This window comes from Fundulus heteroclitus, chromosome 6, assembly GCF_011125445.2.
Source record: "Fundulus heteroclitus isolate FHET01 chromosome 6, MU-UCD_Fhet_4.1, whole genome shotgun sequence".
Taxonomy (NCBI): domain Eukaryota; kingdom Metazoa; phylum Chordata; class Actinopteri; order Cyprinodontiformes; family Fundulidae; genus Fundulus; species Fundulus heteroclitus.
Genome location: NC_046366.1, coordinates 32,229,742 through 32,244,577, shown reverse-complemented (window position 1 = coordinate 32,244,577; position 14,836 = coordinate 32,229,742). Strand labels below are relative to the sequence as shown.

General features: G+C 38.3%; 1 protein-coding gene across 1 annotated transcript in view; it reads left to right on the top strand.

Moving 5' to 3' along the window:
• Nucleotides 1-6,809, top strand: part of LOC105915956 (contactin-associated protein-like 4) — a 201,330-nt gene extending 194,521 nt beyond the window's left edge. Inside the window, exon 24 of the mRNA XM_036138619.1 lies at nucleotides 5,067-6,809. Within this exon, the coding sequence (XP_035994512.1) occupies nucleotides 5,067-5,263 (197 nt within the window). The 3' untranslated portion in view covers nucleotides 5,264-6,809. The remainder of the gene's footprint in view (nucleotides 1-5,066) is intronic.
• Nucleotides 6,810-14,836: the final 8,027 nt, after the last annotated feature.

Sequence of the window (14,836 nt, the reverse complement as noted above, 5' to 3'; positions counted from 1 at the left end):
TCAGACATTTTCTGAAATTCCAATTAGAAGAAACTTAAAGAAATGAGTGGAACTGAATGGCCTCCCTGCGTGAAAGTCCTTACAGTCAGTCAAACAAACAGACCGCAGGGCAAAAAGAGATGATCTAATCGAGCCGTGCTGAGACCACACTAATTGATTCATAAAGGGAATCCACCGCGTTCATGACTTGTTGAGTTTTACGGTTCTGTGGGATAATTGTCTGCCCTCTCTGTAACCTTAAGTTTCATTTCCTTACTTTATAAAGTCCATTTTGGCAAGTTTTAATTGAACATTCACAAAAAAATTATTACAAAGCTGGTCATTTCCATGTTCTTTTATCCCAGTAGGATGTGCTGTCATATCTGGAGTTAGTGTCTAGTGCAGTGAGAACGTTTTAGAGATTTCTTCTTTTTTGTACTTCTTTCTATACATAAACGTTTCAGATCATCAAACAAATGTTAATAGTCAAAAATAACCTGAGTGAATACAAATAGCAGTTTCAAACCAGGACCTATGGGAAAAAGTAGTACTGGGTTGTGATTCTTGGCGACAAATGCACACAGCTGAGCTGGAATTAAGTCAAAACTTTGACTAGGCCAGTCCAAACACCTTCTTTTTCATTTTGATTCATACAGAGTTGGACTTAGTGGTGAGTCCTGTTGCTTAACCCAAGTGACCTTTACAGAAAACTTGGGCTGTCTTGATACTAAAGTTTCAAACTTCTCACTTAGAGATATGCATAATTTGTTACTGGCCTACCTTGCTTGGCAAAACAGGAGAGAAGATAATACTGATAGTTTAGGTGTTAATATCCTTATTTATAAGTGTGTACCTTTGATTCAGTTGTGCAATTATTTATTATATTTGCAAATTTTAGTGTGCCTCTACATGCATCAATCAATCAATCAATCAATCAATCAATCAATCAATCAATCAATCAATCAATCAATCAATCAATCTTTATTTAAGACACTGTTTGGTTCATATAAAATAAAGACAACAACAACACATAAAAATAAAGAATAAAATAAAAATAGCTTGTAATGTAATCTTGTGACATTAGCTTGTAGCAATAGCATATAGCAAATTTAGTTTAAATTTAATTTGCCGTGTCGGCTGAAGAGGGTCACTTGTGTTTTCTTTCGGCTGTACTCAACATGTTAGAAGAGTTTAAAACTTTCAGCAGCAGATAATTATTATGGTCTGGTAAAGCTGGTTGAGGGTTTCTGTTATTGCAGCGCTCCTTCTGGAAGAAGTGTGACAGTTTGGGCAAATGAGAGGGGCTCAGTGTAAATCGATTTTCAGACAAATGAGTATTTTGGAATACAGATTATTATCCATCCATCCATCCATTTTCCAAACCGCTTTATCCCTCATGGGGTCGCGGGGGGTGCTGGTGCCTATCTCCAGCATTCACTGGGCGAGAGGCAGGGTTCACCTGGACAGGTCGCCAGTCTGTCGCAGGGCAACACAGAGAGACAAACAGGACAAACAACCTTTCACGCACACACTCACACCTAAGGACAATTTGGAGAAGCCAATTAACCTAACAGTCATGTTTTTGGTCTGTGGGAGGAAGCCGGAGTACCCGGAGAGAACCCACGCATGCACAGGGAGAACATGCAAACTCCATGCAGAAAGACCCAGGGGTGTACAGATTATTATTATTATTTTATTTATTTAGTATTGATTGTTCTGAGATATGGATCATTTTTACAACCTTACCCAAAACTTATGGCTGGGTGTTCTACTACAGGTTTTTCTGGTGGAGACCAGAACTTGTGTCACAATGAGTCTTTCAGGCCTTGAAGCAGCAAATCAGCCCTAAACCATTACAATACAAACACCATGTAGTTACGATATTCTGTTTCTGAAATGCTGTTGGTTGTACGCCAAATGTGAAGGAAGAATATTTTTTTCTCATTGGTCCACAGAGTATTTTATCAAAGATCTTGAATCTCATCCAGACACTGTTGTTTTTTTTTTGTTTTGTTTTGTTTTGTTTTTGGCAAATATTAGATAGGCCTTTATGTTCTTTTTGCTCAGCAGTGGTTTTCAGCTATAGCTGCATTCAGACCAAACGCTTTTTGAGCTTTAAGGGAATCAGATTTACATGCAAAGTTTATGGTGGACGCCCCATCAAGAGCTCAGGGACGTCTCGTGGCATGTCACGAGCATCTTGACCTGCACATCTCCAATCTAGACTACATCTATTCCCAGTCTGATAGGTTTCAATGACTCCCTTACTCATCTGGACATGCTTTGCTTTTTCCGATCTTTTTGGCCTATTTCATGTTCTTAGATAAGCTCTGTTTAAGTTGCTTCTGATACAGGTCTAGCAGTAGTCTAAACTTCCCAGAAACATCTTTAATAACAGTTAAGTGTTTCCCTTAAATTAAATAATCATTCTAAACCTGCAATCATTTATTTTGTGCGTGATGTTCTGAAATTATGTGTGACAAAAAAGCAAAAACAGAAGAAATCTGAAATGGGGTAAATACTTCTTCACAGCACTGTATTATGAAATGATTGTCTTAGACAAAACTGCAGAAGACCTATAAAAGAATGTGTTTCAAACACATACTCTCTTCATTCTTAGGGTTATTTTAAAATATTGCTGACTTTGACTGTTCAGTGTTATAGCTACCACTGGATTTTACCCCATGATTATTTAATTTCCGTCCAAATATGCAGTTTGATCTTACCAACTAGCCTTTATAAAGGGAAGAATTAGGCCTGTTTATCAATGCAAACAGAATCTTTTTACAAGGCTTGCAATTCACATCAGTGTAGCCTCTTCACCAATCCCAAGTGCTTAAATAGAATGCAAAAGGACTTATTCTCTTGTTACTTGAATGCATTTTGCCTTTTATCCAGAAGGCAGTTTGGATAATGGTTGGAAGTAACAGGCTCTTCACTTTATCCCTGGGCACAGTTAAAACATTCCCCTCAGAAATACATAATTGTTGTAAAAATAGCAGCTCCATCAGATTGTCATATGTAAGGAAAAAGAAAATCCACCCATTTTTAATTCTAGGGTCTGAACATGAAAAAAGTGGTTTAAATCTAACCTCCTGTGTATAAACAGATTACAGATAGCTGTTATTATTTAATGAATATAGATGAAGCCAAAAGAAAAATGCTAAACGGAACTAAAATCAAAAAATTAATATGCAGATCCACGTTTTGCAACAATTTGCATAAGTCGTTTTTTCTGGCGTTATCAGTGAGTACCGCTGACCCACTCTTTTTTTATACAACATAGCATTTATCGCTTGCTTGACCCACTTTGGTCGAAGCTTCAGCCTCACATTTCACTTTTGACCATTTCGGTGGAAAAAGGAGTTTATTTTTGGCTAAACTACTGTAAGATGCCCGGGACATCTTTCAGAGATCTGGTTTACTTCACCGTAACATTAAAGGTCGCGCTTAAGTGGTAATTGCATCTGTAAGTGAACCGAGCTGCTCCCTTAAAAAATATGAACGTTTATGTAAAACGTTTATGGAAATCTGTGGAATAGGAGGACCAATCACGAAGAAGAGCTAAAGAAATATGTCTGACCACACTTTCTGTTATTAAAAATGTGATTATGTTAAAACGCTGCATTTCTCACCTGCTGGACTTCAGCAAAAATTAAACCCTTCAATCATTTTCATGTTAAAAGATCTAATGATATTTAAACTACTGAGTTTAGCAGGCAGAGAGGTTGCAAATGTCTTACATTCATTTTCTGCCATTCAGGCTCTATGATGTTACATGAAGTGTGTTATAGGTAGTTTGTGATTTTACAAGCAACATGCACTCTGTACTGACACACTTGATAAATGGCGTTTCAGGAGTAGGCTTTTTAATTAACAAATGCAATTAACATTGACCGCGCTCAGCCGTCTTTCTCATGTCTTCGTTTTTTCACGGTTTTCATTGGTAGGGAGGCGATGCTTTCATGGCCCTAAGCTCTAATCGGGTCAGGTTTGCAGCATAGATTGATTTATTAATAGACCCAGGTAAAATGTGAACCAGTTTAGTGATATTACAAACCCTAAACTGAACCTGATGGTGCCTCGATAAGCTCTATGTCGTGCTTCATAGTACATGTCACAGGTCCTCTAGCTGCAAAACAAGCCTATTTACTTGACAAATCAGTATAAGGTGTTTTTTTGCTGATTTGCTGTGTATTAGTTTACGCCAAACATGTTGAGCATTATAGGAAAAAAAAAAGTACTTTGGTCTCATCTATCCACCGGAGTTTGTTCCAGATGTTGTTGCTTCATTCAGATTCTGTGTTTTGCAAACCTAAGTGGTGTTTTTTTAGTTGTTTTTTTTTGAGAAAATAGGGTTTGTCCTTGCAACTCTTCAAAACAAGCTGTGTTTATTCAGTCGTTTTCCAATTTTCCTGTCATGAACTTCAACTGTTAACATGCTAACTGATGCCTCTACAGTTTAATGGGAGCTTTTAGGATTTTTTCACCCACTTCTTTTGATAATTGGCGAATCTGAACCTGCCTTAAATTGTCTGGGGCGTCCACTCTTGAGAACATTGGGAACTTTTCAATGGTTTACTTTCTCACAAAACATACATTCTGACGGTAGACGGATTAACACCAAGCAGTTTTAACTCTGCTCTCATCCTATACTTTGAAATGAATTGGGGGTGATTAGATATAGGCTTGATTTATTGATGGCATAAATAAGTAAAAACGTACCATATTATTTTTATCTACCAAATACAAATAAGTCAGGCTGAAAAACCTAAACATCTTACCATCCTAATTTTTTGCATTCATTATAATGGATACATTAGGAAGGAGCTTTGTTGTTTTCAGTATTTGACAAGTTGTAGAGAGGACTCTATTTATCTTAAGATAATTTACAGAAATTACTACATTAGTCACAGTACAGGAGCCTGTTTAAAGAACCTTGAGAATTACACAAATTAGGCTAAATGGTATTAGGAAGGGGGAAAAGTGGGATTCACATGCAGATTCAGCACTTTTTCATGTCGATACTTTCTGAGGAGGCTGTAAAACTCAAACGTCTCTGTCTCCAAATGCTCTCTACCCTCCAGGTGTCATCGCAGTTGTGATCTTTGTGATCGTGACCGTCTTCGCCATAACCGCCAGATTCCTCTACAGGAGAAAAGAGACGTATCGAAGCCGTGAAGTCAAGGCAGGCAAACAGGAAGACAGCCAAGATTTCCGTTACAGCAACCAGACTGATGGCCAAAACGTGTCTGGGGAAAACTCAAAAGAGTTTTTCATGTAACTGGGGGCCTGTCGGGGACGATGTCCTGCTGTTCATCCAAGAGGAGGCTGCAGACAGGAGCGTTCGACCACGCCTCAGGACTTCACACTGCACTACGAGCCAGTTGCACACGTTAATGGATGCACAAATGGACCTGTGGGGGGAAAAAAAACAGTGCACACAGTTTTGTCTTTTACTGTATATTGTGTATATGCTTAACTTAAACTGACAGCAATGCTGGAACTCGGAGGTGTTAAAAATCCTTGTTTAAAGAACTGTAAATATTAAAAATGTAAATGTGAACGTAATGGGTGGTCTTACATAGTGAAAGATTGTTTTATGGATTGTTTTAACTTTGTGCTGGTAATGTTGCTGATGGCACTTTTTCTAGGAGAAAAGAATGAATGTTTGCATAGTGTTAAGGGGATTTTTTTTTACCCTTAATCTGGTCCCTGAGAGGAGGTCTTCTGTAAGAGCTGCTGTTTGCACACGTGCAAACCTTTTAATCGTGTGTGCTGCTTTGTGGAAAAACAATATTAACTCTACAGATGATTCATACCCTTGTTCAGTATCTCAAAGGGGAATTTATTTATATTGTTTTCAAGTGGGGTTGTGAGTACTAGTTTAAAGTAGTCACTATCTTACCTGCAGTAGCCAGCTGTAAGCGTAATCTAAGTTTGGGGGACCCAAGTTAATAGCCACTCAGAGCGGGGACCATTAAAAAAACTCAAAATTACCCAGCGTGTGGTTTAGGTTATTTTCACACCGAGAAAACATCCAAGCAAACCAAACTATGACGGCACAAACCACACAAGAACATTTGGCCTGTATATTTAGTCAGGTGTGTTCGGGGTGGGAGAGCCAAATTTAAATACAGTAACCAGAGAATGTGGTCCAAGCTAGTTGAAAACACAAAATGTAATCATATCATTGGTGTGCTTCTTCATAGTATTTCAGGCAAGAAAGGCTCCATTAATCTGCTCTGCTCTGATAAAGAAAATGCTGTGAGTAAACAAAGGTGGCAAGAGAATACAGTTTTTAGTTCAACAGATGCATGAGATATTTTCACTTTACCAACTTAACCACACCCATCCAAATTCTGACCAATCACACGACAGTTGTCGGACACCCTGTTCCTGCTCGGGGAGCAGGAACAGATTTTTTGCTTCTCGCTGAGTAGTTAACAGCGTTTGACTCTAGCTAGCTATTAACTTTACTGGACAATGATAATTCCTTCTTGTTTTTCCAAAATTAACATTGTGATTACTGTTCGCTGCAGGTAAGATACTTTCTCCACATTACTTACTCAGCAACCCCACTTATACTGGTAAACCGTGTCTTTGAGACTTAAAATACTTTATAAATCAGCTAGCATAAAACATACTAAAAGATCAAACAAACTTGTTTCTTTCATCTGACAAATTAGGGAACATTTTAAAATGCAGTAAACATTGCCTTTTCTTTTCATCAGACCAAAGGAAGATTATAAAAATGCCCCAAAAAATGAATGTCTATCGTCAACACTGTACATTAATTTAATAAAAGTCTCATCATGAGGTTACTAAGACATCACTGCGAGTTCTTTGTAAAGTATTGGTGAATTGTACCCTAACCCTGTGCACAATCTTGCTTTATTATTTTTCAAATTATATGCCAGAAAGAAAATGTCTAACTTCTAAATGTCAATAGAAGGAAAACTTGCAAGTGGAAAGCCCTGCATTCATGTTAATTGCAGTTTTGGTTTTAGCCCTAACCAGAGGTGGGTAGTAACTAGTTACATTTACTCAGTTACATCTACTTGAGTAATCCTTTCAACAAAATGTACTTTTAGGAGTAGTTTTACTTCCCTGTACTTTTTACTTTTACTTGAATATCGCTACTTTTACTTCAGTAAAATTTCTGGCTACTCTATCCACTGTGAGTAACTGCATGAATAAAGAACATATCTGTTTTAACCAAAAATCGACCAGAGAGACCAAAATGTTAAAGTGAGACTTCTTATTTGTACGCTAGCTTTGTTGTTTTAATGTTATTTTCTATCTGCTGAGCTCATTGAGACATTTGGAGGTCAAACGAACATTCATAAACAGTAGATATTGTACGGTAATTGGAAGTTCTTTGCACTGTTCTAACATGCTGTATATACATTAACTGCTGTAAGTACTGCTTTTAAGTTTAATGTTGAAAAAATTGGATTTAGAAAAGTGTTTCTTCTGCCTAAGTTTGTTATTTTGCAATTATGTGATTCTTTGTATATTTTCTTTGTTTTTGTCTTTAAAATACCAGAATTTGCACATAACCTTATAATTTTGTTAATATTTAAATATTAAATCATTAGCTCATATGATTAGTTACTCAGTATTTCAGTAGCCTTCTTACATAATACTTTTTTTTTTTTACTCTTAAGTTATTTCTTGGCTGACAACTTTTCACTTTTACTTGAGTAAAAAATATGTTGAAGTAGTGCTACTCTTACTTGAGTTAAATTTTGGCTACTCTACTGACCTCTGGACCTAACCTATTAGTGACTACAAATACATCCCTCATCTAACCCTGTTTAGCTCATATGGTGTGAGCTTAACATTTTAGTTACCAATTTTAAAATAAATGAAATAAAATATGTAATCTGCTACGACTCAGTGGCTCAAAAGGATGGTTCACCTTTAACCTTCATTGACTTAACTCCTGTTGATCTGTGTGTCAGTCATAGCATCTTATCAAGCTGTGCGGTTACAGTTGTCGAGATATTTTATGTGTCATAATGCCAAAAAAGTTGCGAGTAGTCATTTGGTCTAAAGAACAAAACAAGTATTCGTTGCCACGTCTGTTGTATGTTGCTGATGTTGCAGGCCGCTAATGGACACACTACACTTTCTTTTCCAGATATAAAATTAAAGAAAGTAATGCATGGAGTTGATCAAGAACGAGATGAGCAGGATCCAAGAGGAAGATACAGGTAGATGAGAAATGAAGAAACAAAACCGGAGGCCTAGATTTTTACAGACATGCAAATTTAAATGTAAAATGGTGGCGGAAAAATTCAATTGAATTCAATTCAATTTTACTTATATAGTGCCAATTCACGAAGCATGTCATCTCAAGGCACTTTACAAAGTCAAATTCAATCATATTATAGAGATTGGTAACAAAATTCCTATATAAGTGAACCAGTTGATTGCATCAAAGTCTCTCCAAGCAGCGTTCACTCCTGGGGAAGCGTAGAGCCACAGGGAGAGTCGTCTGCATTGCTGATGGCTTTGCAGCAATCCCTCATACTGAGCAAGCATTAAGCGACAGTGGAAAGAAAATCTCCCCATTAACGGGAAGGAAAACGTCCAGCAGAACCAGGCTAAGTATGAACTGTCATCTGCCTCGACCGACTGGGGGTTAAAGAAAACTATATCAGAAAAAGTACAGAAGCACACATTGACCCAGGGATCCTTTCTATGTTATATGTTAATAGCAGATGATCTGCCTCCCCTGGATGATGTCACAGCTAACAGAATGCCAGACCAGGTGTACCTAATATGAAGAGAAAAAGACAGAAAGAACAAAAAGTTAAAAGTTTAAATAAAAACAAGCAATGCAAATTGGAGAACAGTAGGAGAACTCAGCAGAGTGAGAAAATAGACCCTGATGTCCTCCAGTAGCCTAAGCCTATAGCAGCATAACTATAGAGGTAGCTCAGGGTAACATGAGCCACTCTAACTATAAATTTTGTCAAAAAGGAAAGTTTTAAGCCATGGATGTGCTTTTAACCACTTTGCTAAATCAGGGGCCAGTTTTACTAGCAGTGTTTTTCATGTTATGTGGAACATGCAAATAGTAGAACCAAATTAGGTCCATATGTAATAGTTATTAGAAATACATGGGAAAAGTGTAGATTGTGATTGAGTCCCTACCGGTCCTTTTGCCCAGTGACTGCTGCAGACACAAATCTAGAAATATGTGTCTTCAAAAGTATAATTTGAAAAGGCAAATTTGGTTGAACCCTGACATTACATGGACGTGCTGCCACCGCACCCAGCCCACAGTGTAATATACTGTAAGAAAAACAAATACACAACAACTATTTATATTTAAATTTTTCCCTAACCCATGGCATTGTGACTACTCCTGTGAAGATCTTGCATAGACCCTGCAAATGCTGTCCACCGTCTGGCTGATCATCCAGTTCAAGAGGTGCAGGGCGAAAAGTAATTGTATCTTTATTGTTTAATCACTTTGTTTTAATCTGTAGAAGATCAAAACAAGATTGATAAACTGATCAAGATAGCTGGATATGTTATTGGTTCATTCGCTGATATACCAGAGTTTACTTTGAACAGGAGAAAGAGGTCAAAACTGAAAATGCTGCTGCTCTTTAAAAACCATCCTTTAAATTGTCGATTCCAATAACTGAGAAGGTTTTTCAGAGAATGATCAGCTTGTGACCGTAAGCTCATGCACACTTGGGTTGCGGCTGCAGGACAACGATCCAAAGCTCATCAGCAAATTCAGCTCCGAATGGCTTAACAGAACAGATTTTATGCGTGAGCGAGTCAAACTCTGGACTTAGTTTTGATGAGATCATTTGCAAAAACTCTGCAAGATGCCATTCTGGAAGAGGAGCAGACTTAAATTCCTCAACAGTGAAATGATAGATGTGTTGCCACTTACAGTTACTGGATTTATACCGTGATTACTGCACAGCGTTGTTGGTTTTTGACTGTGGGCATCCCTAAAATAACATTTAAAAACATTGAAATTTGTTTTCTACAGAACAGTATAAATCAGCATTCAGCCCAATGACACCATTTTGTTGGGAACACCTCCTGTATTAATTGATGTAGTTTACAATTCCTGAACTGTAGATGACTAAAAACTAAATCCTTATATTGACTCAACTTCTGTGGATTTTAACAAGTTGTCTTTGTTTGCCAAAACTGCTTCTTTATGCAGATGATACATTTACTGGTAGAGGAATAATATAACAGAAATCTGTAACAGAAAGGAATCACAACAATTTCCACGTTCATTTGTCAAGTTGTTTTTCTTTCCTCCTCTAATTTACTTTCCTGGCCTTCTTAAAAATAGCCTTGCTGGATGTTTCTTATACATCCAGTCAGATCAACAGCAGTGAGCCTTGAGGAGAAAGAGTCCTTTAAATACATTTTTTTATATATATATAAAGCATTCAGCCAGCAAATCGCCATAAAAAACAAACAGTTGTTTTTTTTTCTAACTGCAGTCCCCACATGAAATAAACATTTTCATGAGTGATTTTCTTCCAGTGACATTTTGCTACTGCACTCTTTACTTTTTTTTTTTTGCAGTTATCAAAAGGCATCTTCAAAGTCCTTCTCTCTCCAATGATGTAAATTAGCTAAATGCACATTTGTTTTGTGTGTAGATATTTTTAAAAGTAAGGGTTTGTTTTCCTTTGTTTTATTTTTTTTTTATTTTTGGTAGCTTTGTGAGCTTTTTAAGAAAGCCTTGGAAAGGTTGTTCGTTCCGTTGAGACGTTCTTCCCCTTCATGTGTGCTGCCTGCAGGGAGCTTTTCATACAGCCCTGTTAATGGCCCCGAAGTGTTAAAGCATTTAACACTGACAGCTGACTGCATGCAGAGCTGGTTAATGTGCTTTTGAACCTCTAATCTACTTCCATCTGACAGGTGGTTTGTTTGGTCTCGTGATGAAATGAGACAGGAAGACAACCTGAAAGACTCCCTGAAGCAGTCGTGGCACAATAAGAAAGAAAGAAAAAAAAAAAACATGATGAAAAATGAGAAAATCTCTCGAAGCGTTAATCCAGCTTCTGTGTATGGAGTGCAGCTGTTGGAGGCATGATGAGTGCTGACTTAACTCCACCGTCTCTCTGCGAGACTCGGAACCACAGATGGGATTCTAATGACAAAAGTTGCTAGATCCACAAAGTGAATTATTCATGTCTCAGTTTGAGTCTATGCCACTGCAGAGGCCACGATTTGTCATGTTTGTCGAAGTCTTTTTCACTCTTTCAGTTCCTCCACATGTTTGTCACCTACTGTGTTGTGCAGCAATACACGACATTAAACAATGTTCCACGAGGTAATGAATGGCCGCTGTGCTTCGAGAGAAGTTTTGAACATACTTTAGCAATGTCTTGTCGAGACATTTGTGATAATTCTCCAGGTACGCAGGATCTTCTCATTCGATGTCTCCAGTTGTCCCACATGCGTCTTTTTGTGGGGGATCCATTTGTAATAAAATGCAGGACTTTCCAACAACTTCAAAAGGGAAATATCACGATCTGATACTGATCTCAAACATATTAGCTAGTCTCCCTTCTCACATACATGAACTTGAGTGACATCCCATTCTTAATCCATGTGGCTGATATGACGTCGGCCCTTCCTGTGCAGCATTGACAGCTTTTTGGGAGGCTTTTCAACATTTTTTATCATTCTTCCTTAAAGCCCATTTGTGAGGTCGGACGCTGATGTTGGACAAGAATGCTGCGTTCAGATCAAAAACGCCTCAGCTTGTGCAGAGCATCAACAACGTGTGGGTAGGCTGGTCTGACGTGTGTTGGGAGGAGCTACTCTGTTCTTTTCCTAAAATGTCTCTGGAAATATTTGCCATGGTAAAAGTTTTGATAACTTACCACTGATCCCAACTTCTTCGCTAATCCTTCTCCGGGCAAGCTCCTTTACTGTCTCTGTAATGAAAGCTCAATTGATCATAGAGGATAGGAAGGGCACAAACAGCGATGATGAGTTTGTGCTCCAATGTCGACTTCGCTGCTTTTCATGGTCCTTCCGTCTTGTTGGAAGATCCTCCACTACGTCACATGGATGCTCCCCGTCCAGCTTTCCAACTCTAGTGTCTGCTGCTTTGACATTAAGATGCCTGAAATCTCAAAACGTTCCACATAAACTATCCATACTCCTAAAGGTGCTGCCACCATAGACTTTTCATGTGAACCAGATGCCCCTGGCACTCAATATGCATTCAGTGTGAATGCACCGGAAGTCTTGGGTCTCAGTCTATACTCTAATTTATCCCAAAGATGTTCTATTGGTTACAGGCCATTCAAGCTGTATTTAAGGACCTTGCTTGGTGCAGAGGTAGCCGGTGTGTCGGAACAGAAAGGGGATATCTTACAAAGATGGGGGCAATAATGTGTCCAGAATGCCTTGCCAGGCTGAAGCATCAATAGTTCCTTTCACCAGACCTTAACTTCTGGAAAATAGCCCAACACCATCTGACCATCACTGTTTTGGACCAGCACTTAATTTTCTTCACACGACTGTCTTCAAAATACTTTATACTAGAAAACCATGCAATGATTATTCAAAACACAGCGGCATTAAAGCCCTCACCCACCCCAGTCTTTTTGTCATTTGGCACAGATGCTGTAAAAAAAAAACGGCTATTCAAAAGAAGTGATGGATGTTATGTATAATTTCCAGCTCAAACGTGCGTTCATGAAGTAAAGGTAGGCGAAGGCGTAAGGTATCCATTTGTCTAGTGAGGAGGAGGGAAGTCAGGAGAAATGCTGTCTGAGTGCAGGAGCTTGGAGACCTGACACCCTACCCAGGGATTTAAATGTACTCTGCAGCAAGTCTAGTCTGGCGATAATTCACCAGAAAATGACGGCTTGTGACAATAGCTGTAACTTAAATACCTGAGGTCTGGGCATTCAGGTAGATCCTCAAATAAATCCTCTCAAAAACCATGTCAACAGAATATTTCATCTCAGTAAGACTTGGGCTGATTGGGCACGAAAACATTGTGGCCGTGAATGGAAGCAGCTAAAAATCTAACGTTTCTCTAGAAACGGACGTTTTGAGGAAAATAAGCACAAACCCACTTATCATATACTCATTAGAAACATTGTTGTTGTTCACAATTCAGTCCTACAATAACGGATGTTCATACTCAGCTGTTCTCTACGACACATCTTCACTCCATGTTTCATACAGTACTTCCAAATCCATTGTATGAAGACCTTCCTCTAGAGGCTGACGTTGCACCAAAGTTCATGTCAAAATGACCTCAAATTGCATTGACAGCAACGTGTTAAGATACGTTTTCTAATGGCTGCAGCTCAGAAATACACAAGAAATGGAAATCAAGTTCAAGTTGAAATGCTTGAACCAATGAGCTCTTTAGTCTATGTTGGTAAACTAGTCTGTTACTCGTTTAAGTCTGATCCCAATTCACATGCTTTCCCATTTACTGTATCTGTTCCTTTAAACTGAACTGCGGGGGGAAGCGCATCCTTCAGTGCTGACATTTCTGACGGTTGTTAACATCCCAGGGATGAGAGGAAATATGTAGATCTGCGCAGCATCGAGGAGCAGTGGGTGTCAGAGTGATTCTTTGTGAAGAGCCACTTATCCTCTCTGCCTGTTTTAATGTTCAGACGCCTGAGGATACAAGATGATTCAGCTGCCTCAGATCACTAATCCCCACTCAGTTTATCTAAATCTCCTCTTACTGGAGGAGATCAGAGACCAGATGTGAAGCTGATAACTGGCATCTTAAACATATGTGAAAATATCATTAAGATCAAATAATCTCTACAGCCAGCTAAAATGAGGATGTTGGACTCATCGATGTGCAGTTTTCAGGGATCCACGTTAGCCAGATTAAATTATTCAGGCTGCAAAGATGGAAAATATCATTGTGGGTTAAGATTTTTTTTAAAAACAAACCGTAAATTGCTGATGTTTCAGCTGCAGCTGAAATATAATACGTAGTGTTTTATGTTTTCTCCTCTTCTGCTGTTCTCATTGATTCATGTAGTATTTGAGCCCTGAAAATAGACTTTATATTTACCTCTTTGTTTCTGTTGTACACACACTGCACTGAGAATGTCTATCTATCTATCTATCTATCTATCTATCTATCTATCTATCTATCTATCTATCTATCTATCTATCTATCTATCTATCTATCTATCTATCTATCTATCTATCTATCTATCTATCTATCTATCTATGTATCTATCTATCTATCTATCTATCTATCTATCTATCTATCTATCTATCTATCTATCTATCTATCTATCTATCTATCTATCTATCTATCTGTCTATCTATCTGTCTATCTGCATTTATGTTGATGCCTAATAACATAAAGGTCTATGTTTATAATTAAATTATACTTGTACACAGTCACACCACTGTCCTCCCTTCTGTAGGTGATTCAGTAGCTTGTTTGGTTCCTGTTAAGCGATCGGCATAGATTTGAGGAATCAGGGAGGATCTCTCATGGAGGAGTTCAGCAACCAGCTACCCAAACCAGTGACCGTTCCTCTAAAAGCACATAAAGGCCAAAGCTATGACGTTTCCAGGAGGTTTCAGCAAATACCATATATAGTTAGTCGGCCACACTCATAAACACATTTGTATTTTGAATCACAGTTTGATCCGCACCATGGAGTTTTACAGTAAGTGCCTTGCCCAGGGGCACATTGACATGTGGCACAGAAGGAAACAGGAATCAAACCTACAACTATCCAAATACAAGATGACCTCTCTACCCACTCAGCCACAGTCACCTAGACAGTACTATGAAGCCAATTAGATGAAATCACATTTAAGACTTCCGCTGTGCTTCTTTGCC